The sequence below is a fragment of the Stylophora pistillata genome, chromosome 9 (genome assembly GCF_964205215.1).
Source record: "Stylophora pistillata chromosome 9, jaStyPist1.2, whole genome shotgun sequence".
NCBI lineage: Eukaryota > Metazoa > Cnidaria > Anthozoa > Scleractinia > Pocilloporidae > Stylophora > Stylophora pistillata.
In genome coordinates, this window is record NC_142527.1 from 20420201 (window position 1) to 20430200 (window position 10000).

At 38.4% G+C, this 10000-nt stretch overlaps 1 protein-coding gene across 1 annotated transcript; it reads right to left on the bottom strand.

The window, feature by feature from the left end:
• Positions 1-5845: 5845 nt before the first annotated feature.
• LOC148723745 (uncharacterized) lies at positions 5846-6894 on the bottom strand. Its single transcript, XM_088732272.1, has one exon. It carries the CDS (start codon positions 6892-6894, stop codon positions 6127-6129), a length of 768 nt encoding a protein of 255 aa, XP_088588398.1. The 3' UTR covers positions 5846-6126.
• Between the last annotated feature and the right edge of the window lie 3106 nt (positions 6895-10000).

Genomic DNA, 10000 nt, shown 5'->3' on the forward strand with positions numbered 1-10000 from the left:
ATAGCGTTTTTTCACCTTTATTCAGCAAATATGTCCTCTTCGTCCGAAACAAAATGTTTCCACCAATAAAATGATCAATGTTTCTAAGAGCCTGGTCACCTCTCATTTTATTGACCATAACAGAACATGTTTCGCAAAGTAGTAGTTTTGATAGAATTACTATTTCGCGAAATGGCGTTTTTTCGCCTTTATTTAGCAAATATGTCCTCTTCGTCCGAAACAAAATTTTTCCCACCAATAAAATAATCAATATTTCTAAGAGCCTGGTCACCTCTCATTTTATTGACTATAACAGAACTCGTTTTGCAAAGTAGTAATTTTGAAAGAATTACTATTTTGTGAAATGGCGTTTTCTCGCTTTTATTTAGCAAATTTGCCCTCCTTGTCCGAAACAAAATGTGTCCACTAATAAAATGATCAATATCTCTAAGAGCCTGGTCACCTCTCATTTTATTGACCAAAATAGAACTCGTTTTGCAAAGTAGTAATTTTGACAGAATTACTATTTTGCGAAATGGCGTGTTTTCGCCTTTATTTAGCAAATATATCCTCTTCGTCCGAAACAAATTATGTCCACTAATAAAATGATCAATCTTTCTAAGAGCCTGGTCACCTCTCAATTCATTGACCATAATAGAAACTCGTTTCGCAAAGTAGTAATTTTGACTAGAGGGCATATTTGCTAAATAAAGGCGAAAAAAGGCAATTTTGCAAAATTTCGTTTTGTCTCGTTTCGCAAAATAGTATAGCTCCTTTTTGTCCGAAACAAAACTTTTCCACTAATAAAGTGATCAATATTTCTAAGAGCCTGGTCACCTCTGGTCACCTTATAATGTATTTTCCTAGCAGTTTGACCAAACATCGAGCGTTAATTGAGTTCGGCTGGAATTGCCAGTCACGCATGTGGCTTGTTGGTCAGCTATAAAATCGAGTTGCGGCAACCACAAATAGAACAAAACAAAATACAAGGAATACAGAGTAGAATAGAAAACAGAATTATAACAACAATAAACAGTAAACTCTGAACCAATAAAGAGCAATCGAGAACAAAAACAAGTAGTTGTCTTTCATTTTGGTTTGGGGAAAGAGGACATATTTGCTAAATTTAGGTGAAAAAAATGCCATTTTGCAAAATAGTAATTCTGTCAAAATTACTACTTTGCGAAACGAATTCTATTATGGTCAATAAATTGAGAGGTGACCAGGCTCTTAGAAAGATTGATCATTTTATTAGTGGACATATTTTGTTTCGGACGAGGAGGACATATTTGCTAAATAAAAGCGAAAAAACGCCATTTCGCAAAATAGTAATTCTGTCAAAATTACTACTTTGCGAAACGAGTTCTGTTATGGTCAATAAAATGAGAGCTGACCAGGCTCTTAGAAATATTGGTCATTTTATTAGTGGACGCATTTTGTTTCGGACGAAGAGGACATATTTGCTAAATAAAAGCGAAAAAATGCCATTTCACAAAATAGTAATTCTGTCAAAATTACTACTTTGCGAAACGAGTTCTGTTATGGTCAATAAAATGAGAGGTGACCAGGCTCTTAGAAACATTGATCATTTTATTGGTGAAAACATTTTGTTTCGGACGAGGAAGACATGTTTGCTGAATAAAGGTGAAAAAACGCCATTTCGCAAAATAGTAATTCTGTCAAAATTACTACTTTGCGAAACGAATTCTACTATGGTCAATAAAATGAGAGGTGACTAGGCTCTTAGAAATATTGATCATTTTATTGGTAGAAACATTTTCTTTCGGACGAAGAGGACATATTTGCTAAAAAAAGGCGAAAAAATGCCATTTTGCAAAATAGTAATTCTTTCAAAATGACTACTTTGCGAAACGAGTTCTATTTTAGTCAATAAAATGAGAGCTGACCAGGCTCTTAGAAATATTGATCATTTTATTAGTGGACACATTTTGTTTCGGACAAGGAGGACATATTTGTTAAATAAAAGCGCAAAACGTCATTTCGCAAAATAGTAATTCTGTCAAAATTACTACTTTGCGAAACGCATTCTACTATGGTCGATAAAATGAGAGGTGAGCAGGCTCTTAGAAAGATTTATCATTTCATTAGTGAAAACATTTTGTTTCGGACGAAGAGGACATATTTGCTAAATAAAGGCGAAAAAACGCCATTTTGCAAAATTTCGTTTCGTTTCGCTTTGCAAAATAGTACAATTTCGTTTCGTTTCGTTTCGTTTCGCAAAATAGTATAAGCCGTCTGATAGCTGTTTCATAAGAGCAGGTACTTCTAGTATGTCTTTAAAGATTTGATCCTGTACTTTGTTGAGGGCCTCAATGGCTTGTACTGACGGTATGGTACTCTCAATTATAAGAGTTTGAAATTTCTGCAGTGTTGTATCATTCAGCAGATCTTGTTTCTGACCTTAGTTTCTCCCAAATTAGCGGGTTGACTTTCACGGTCACAAGACTATCGCAATTCACGGGCCTTTGGTAGGCCTTAAGCCTCTCGGCTTGAACTTCGTCTAATATTCGTGTTTGCACTATGCCATTTACGACTTTTGGAAGTTGTTCAGCCACTTTGGGCGAGCACTTTTCCTCTAGTTTTAGAGATTGTGCAATGTCATGTAGTGTGCCTTTATCTTTGCTCGATTCAGCTGGTATGTTATCCTCAGAGTCAAGCTTAGCTTTTCTTTTCTTCTCTTCGGCTTGGGCACGTCTCCTGCCATTTCTTCTGGTCGCTTCTCAACGTTTATTTCTTCGTCATCATCAAAGATTTCTCCTTCCTCCGTTATTCTTTACGGCACATCAGTAATTTTACTGAAGGATTGCTGCATTGATTGTTGCATTGCAAGCATACTTTTAGAAAGGAGTTCTCCAAATTGTTGGAGTTCAGAGGGCTTTACACAATTCTATGTACCCATGTGTGTTGTTAATGTGCTTTGGCTCGGCGCCAAGCCATCTAGGTGCTGTTCTGTTGTTTTTTCACCTTGAGATGTTACTCGGTTGCCGAATAAACTTTGCAACTATTGAACCATGTGCTTTCTTTATTCTCTCGTCTTCTTATTTTTAATTCAAGGGCTTATGGGGAAATACACTCACGGGTGCTCATGGGTCATGGACCTCACACTCTCCCCCCCCCCCCCCAACAAAAAAGTCTTCCATAACAACACTGCATACAATACAGGTATCTCTGGGTAAAAATTTTTGCAAGCTAAAGTCATGTTTGTATTTGTGGGTTGTGCAATCCCACAAACAAACTGTCAAGTAATCACTCTTAAACTAAGGACAAAGGTCTGTCTTTGATTAGAGACTTTGAACCTTCAATAATGGCACAAGATACCTAATATGTTAATGCTAACATGTGCACTTGGTCGTACGTGTCCGATAACAACAATAATCATCATAACAAAACGTTCTTATGCATAGTCTGTGGCAGTGTTTTTGACCTGTTCCTGAACTGGTCCAATGATTACCAGCAAACTGGGTATGGAGGAATGACTGAAAATCCAGACTCTGGAAAGTACCAAAATGTGGATACTGAGGTGATGTGCTCAGCCACGGTGGGGGCAGGTTTGCTATATTTGAAACCATATTCATGTTAGTTAGTAGTTATTCGTGTTATGAATTTCGATGTCGACCCTAGATACTGATCCCTTCTTAACCGTTGTTAGTGTTTCATATACTTCAAGTCCTGTTGGCTACTGAGATAACTCGTCAGGCTCAAACAACACTGATATGTTACTGACTACGGGACCGGTGTTTGCCCTACATGCCACCTTGACTACTTGACCACAGGGAATAACAGTCTCTTTTTGACGTTCTCACGTTGCACAGAAAATCATCATCTGGGGTTTCAATAAGACTACCAGGGCTTCCAACTGACTCTTATCTTCATCAACATCTTATCTTCATCAACATCTTCCAACTGACTCTTATCTTCATCAACATCTTCGAGTGGCGGTGGAATGTCAATAAACATCTCAACAATAGCTTGAAGGAAAGTCACTTTCTCTTCTTCCTCTATACTTATCAATTCTTTCTCAATATCATTTGTGATAATATTAATAGGTAAGACTTTCGTTTTATCCTTCACTTTTTCTTCCTTTATTTTTAGATATTTTGCAACAAGCTTAATCTCCTCTATGGTGGCCTTGCAAAGTTCCATGTGAATTCTCAATTGAAGCTCCTCCGCCATCTCTTTACTTGAATTTTGATCGTGATAACTTACTCGGGAGTTATACAAGCTGTTTAGTTTTCTCTTACCTCGTCCATCATTTGATAATTAAGACAGTTCGCTCGGTCGAGTGGCCATCGCTCGATGCTGCTCGATGTAATCGAATTGCTTCTGGACTTTTCGAATTTTCCGCATGAAACGACGACCGTTTTTCCTTCTGTCGGCTGATAAGCCCTGCCAGAAACACCAATTTTGTTACTTGGTCGCCGAATAAACTTTGCAACTATTGAACCATGTGCTTTCTTTATTCTCTCGTCTTATTCTTTTTACCGCAAGGGCTTATGGGTAAATACACTCACGGGTACTCGTGGGTCATGGACCTCACAGAGACACGCTCAATGGTCGATCTTTAGATTTGGTTTTGCCCTTAGAAGTAATTTGTAGGGCTTCCTTTGGCATTTTCCTCAATTGTTAGGTTTTTAGTCGTAGTTTATAGCAAAGATTTCAAACGAGCTGTCGATTAATCGGTGGTAAAAATGCACTGAATAGCATGGTGGTAAGTGCTTTCTCACGTGACTCTGCAGTGCATGATGACGAGGTAGAATGTACTCGTGCATGGCAATATCCCAGGCAAGAGTAGCTCCGGTGAGGAACCATGACTTTTTGAAAGTACTTTCAGCCAGTTGTAGATGTGGGCCGGAGCAATTTCGTCTCCTGGAATGTGGATATAGGCAAGCTTTCTCTCAAGATCGCTTACTAAATTTACTTCTGTAAGTCCTCGAATAGCAGCCATTGTGCGCGAAATGAAAGACACTTCAAAGGAAAACTCCAAACAAAATACACATGGGAATCTCACCTTTTGATTGGTTCGTGGGATGTTTTTGTCATGTTAAGCTGACACAATACCTATGCGGGTGTCCTTCGAAAAAAAAATCGTGCGCGTGTTGTTTCGCAGCTAACTACCACAAACTATATATACTCAATAGAAAGGTTATGGACTGCAGCTTTCGAAAAAAATATCTACTATATATGCAGAGCCTTCTTTAAGAAGTTAGAAGCCGGTAAACAGAAAACGACCGATTGACATTCCGCTGAATTAATCAGGTATCAAACACCATTGCTTCCTCAAAACATAGCTAATAGAGGGGATTGGTTATGAAGGCCGGCATACATCAGAGAGCTAGGTTATTGTTCGAGTTTATCGAAGCCAACCAAGCGTGACTGTGCACATACATTCAAGATGGCGGGGAGCTAGAAGACGTGCGTACATGGTTTGATCTGTTTCTAAAGCGTCATGATGTAGTTCTGTCCACCGGGACAGTTTATTTAAGTATCTAAACTCGAAATTACAATGCCTGGCGACAACTATGCCGTGTTTGGTTGCGGCACATGTCGTAGAATGAAAGGAATCGGCATATTTAAGTTGCCCTCGCTGTGAAATGCCGAGTATGAAAAAAGGCGCAAAGAGTGGCTGAATCAGCTGACCAAAACAAGAATTATCGGCAAAGATTTCCAAAGTCAAATCGATAAAGGAAATGTATTTACATGTGAGAAGCATTTCGATCCAAAGGATATCGAAACGTGTAAGTGTTCGAGTAAAATATAAATCAAATGGTACCAGGAGAAGATCAAGAGATAACCCTTAGTCCAATGACAATATTTGATGGATGATTTTTGTGCTCACTTTATTATATTAACTAAACTATACTTGTTACCATTTCAATTAGCTGAAAGTAATTATAAACCGTGACAAGGATTTATTTGATTACAGAGAGATGAGGAACATGGGTTTCATGCTTACAGTCAGTAACAGCTTTTAAATGTAATGATAAAATGTTAATTTTGTATAACATCAATAACAATGTTTCTTGGGAAAAGTATAAGCCAGGTAACTTTTGATGCTCATTAAAATCCTCTGAGTCAATCAATACAATTTTAGCAATATGGTGAAAAGTCATTAAAATTTATATTGGACTAGGACTGCCTGTCATTTTCAGATTCTTTACAAGCGCTGCTTATTTCCTTACGTAGCGCTTTGGATTTCAACTGCTTTGCTTGTACCTTATGCTTCTGTATGATATCCTTTGCGAAAGAAAAGGAGCGAAGTCTTGCATACAGTTGAATGATGTTATGTAGTACATCTTTGGCAACAGTGCTTTCTGCTGTAAGTTCATCATCAGACAAAATTAAATGATATGCAGAGACTACATCTTTGTCATGGGTAGATCTTGATATGCCAGTACAATCAAGCTTTCTTATGTCAGCCTTTGAAGTTATATCCCTAAAATAGTGCTCAGCACTTTCAAAAATTGTTTGGGTATTCTTTGTTATTGTCCATACGCCTCCGCGATTTAAAGATGAAGTTAGCCTTTGGCTATCCGAAACAGCCTGGTCATCTGACTTTCCAGCCTTAAGAATTGAGATTGCTTGCTCAATTTCCAGTGGTTTTCTACTATTTTCCAGTTTGTTATGAAGTTTATGTAGAACATATCCTCCTATGTACTGTAGTCCAGCTTCTTCTTCAGGTGAGAGTTTAGTTAATGGTGCACAAGTACAAATACTAGAGTCTTTGGCTTTCTCCTTGCTGCCAGCCAATATAAAATCTGCCACTTTGGTAGATAGGAATGTCGCAGCATCCCTAGACAACCCCTCAAAATAAATTACTGCATTTGAGACTACTGCAGAGTAGAAGGAAGTATAGAATCGTTCAGCGTTGCCAGACTTGACCAAGCGGCCATACATGTTTTTGATTTCACTTATACCTCCATTTGCTGGATTTGTTTGGTAGGTATTTATTTCCTCTCTAATCGAACTTGGATACAATTTCTATCCAACTATTTTGGCTTTTGCTGTGTGGATGATTTCACAATAAATCTCGAAGGTGAACTGCTCTGTTTTCCCTGGCTTTTCGAACGAATCTGCACTATTTTGGTCTTTGTGCTTCGCTGTTTTGTGTCGCTTTAACCCACTCTTGCTTTAACCCACTCTTGCTTTTGCACTTCTTGGAACACAGTTCGCATACTAGGTCATCGAATTCGACCTATTACAAATAGATATGATATTAAAAAGATTACAGAATACCCGACATAAAAGCACGATAAACAGTTGAACTCGATCTTGTCAAACATACCCAAATGGTAATAGTGTTGTGGGGGTTTTACCACTTGCTTGGCGAATTAACAAGAGGTACTGAGACTCAAAGCTCAAGTTCCAGAAGTGGTGGAGAGAAAATATCTGCCTCCAAGATGAGCCAATGGGTGGATATGGTCGCACTTTGAAGTAGGTTGAAGGTTTCACGGGAAAGGAGGTTTCAGGTCTGGATTCCAAGCAAAACCTAACCATTGCAAGCTAGAAACTGTCTTTAATACATTCTTAGGGCATAAGAAACCTACTTCACTTCTAAAACACCTATCTAATCCGTCTAAAGAGACTACCTGCCTCGAATTTGGACAGTTAATTAAAGCAAGGTTTGTGTGTTGGACAGGCCCTGAAAAACATTTTCCTGAAATATTAAACTTAAGTGGAGTCAAATGTTGTACGACGCAGAAACTGTTTTTATCTGTAATCTCTGGTGCTAACAGTAAAATATCGACAGTCAAATCCTGACCGCTGTGTTCGACATCGACCATTGAGCTAGCCAGAACAGACAAACCTTGTTCTAATGCTGTTATAGTCAACCTCAATGAATGATCAGTAGAAAGTTTGGCAGACAAGTGGGAAGACATAAACTTAGGTTAGTTGGAATAGCCTACTAATGATTTTTCATGTAGATGGGATATCTGACTCAAAGGTATCTTGGATTTCAAAAAGTAAGAAAAGCGGCAAAAGCACAATTAATTTCAGTGGTATACTTAGAGAGAAACTCCATTGTCATTCCTTCGCGGGATTCGGCTGAATTGGAAAATTTTTCTAGGTGTTTCTGCCAGTCATTAAAGGTACTTTAAACCATTTTTAAATCCTGAGACAAACAGTTTAGTTTGCTGTTCATCTGATCAGTAATTTTGAACAAGTACACAATTTTTCCATCGAGCACCCACATCATACTTTGTGAAATAGACATAGCGTAAGTTAGAGCTGTCGGAGTGGTCTTAAGGTTCTTAACGTGGTTATTTTCACATTTGTGTCCTGTCCCGGTCCAAATTGCACGAAAAATACCTAGAACACCTGCGTGACACATCCAATTTGAACGTCGCGTGCGGAAATGAATTGATTATACGAGAGTCAGTTATTTCTTTGAGTTGTTAAAATTATCAATAAGTCGTTTATCTAAGATATTTCATTCCGGTTCCCAAGTTGACTGATTTCTTGGAAAGTTATGCCACTTAACTAGGTATTCCATTTTGCCTTTCTTTTTACGAGATTTAAGAATCCGTTCCGCTTGAAAAATTCTATCGTCGTCTTTCTCTGAGGAATCCGAACAAGGCTGGACCTGATTGTCTGAATGTGAACTTGAATTAGTAGTATCTGAAACTGGTGGCTTAGGACTAACATTCTTATCGAGATGAACCTCTGACTCAAAACAGTCATCTGGAATATCAGACTCATCCAGACAAGGCTCATTAGGGTCGTCCACTAGTGGGGGTTTAATTGGTCATAAAGATGGATCGATAAATGGCTTCAATCGATTCACATGCACGGCAAAGGTAACTTTCTTATTAGTATCAGTGCGCAAACGAAAATGAATGGGAGAATATTGCTCTACTATTCTGTATGGTCCAAACCAATTGTGTAAAAGTTTCCATGATAAACCCTTTTTAGTTCGAGGTGTTTAAACCCAGACACGTTGAGCAAGTTCGAATACTGCTTCTTTAGTATTCTGGTCATAATAATCCTTCATTTTCTGCTGAGCATGCTGCAAATTTTCTCTAGCCAAATTTTGTGCTAATTCAATGTTTTCAACAATTCGTTTACGATGTTCAAACACTGAAGTAGTAATGTCGTCATCGACTGGTGGTAAATACTTGACGTCCACAGGCAAACGGGGCTCGCGGCCATACAATACGTAAAAAGGAGAATCGCCAATGGCTTCTAGAATTGACGTTCTATGGGCAAACAAAACTAGCTGTATAAAATCATCCCAATCTTTTTTATTCTTTGCAACATGCATTGAAAGTGACTGACATAAAGTGGAGTTAATCTTTCAACTAGGCCATCAGTTTGCGGGTGATAACTGGAAGTGTTAACCTTGTGAATACAGAAGACCTTACAAACATCTGCTACCACTTTAGATAAGAAATTTTTTCCTCTATCAGACAACAGAACTCTAGGTGCACCATGTCTGGCAATGATCTCTTTCACTAATAGACAAGAAATTACAGTTGCTTCAACGCTCGGAACAGGAAATGCTTCACACCATTGAGTAAGATAATCACTGAAAACGACGACGTACCTATTACCCTTATTAGAAGGTGGAAAAGGCCCTAACACATCAACAGCTACTCTATCGAAAGCATTCTCCTCTGGAATTGGAAGTAAGGGTGCCTTTTTGGTATTCCTAGGGGATTTTCTCATGGAACACTCAGTGCAAGACTTACACCAATGTTCAACATGCACTCCAACATGCGCACCGGAAACCTGGTCATGCATGTTCGACAAAATTTCAAATCTCAATGCTGGAGGTACAACGAGCTGAGGAAATGAATCCGAAGAATTGCGTATCGTCTAACGGTAAAATATCATTTTCTAGGTAATCAATGACCTCACTAAGGTCAAAATCACGCCTTTGCAATTCTCGTACTTTCGCTACTTGTGGCTCATCTTTTTGGATCGAATTACATTCCCTTGTGTCATAAGGAAGTCTAGACAAACTATCCACATTGCCATGCATCTTGCCAAGGCGATGAACAAT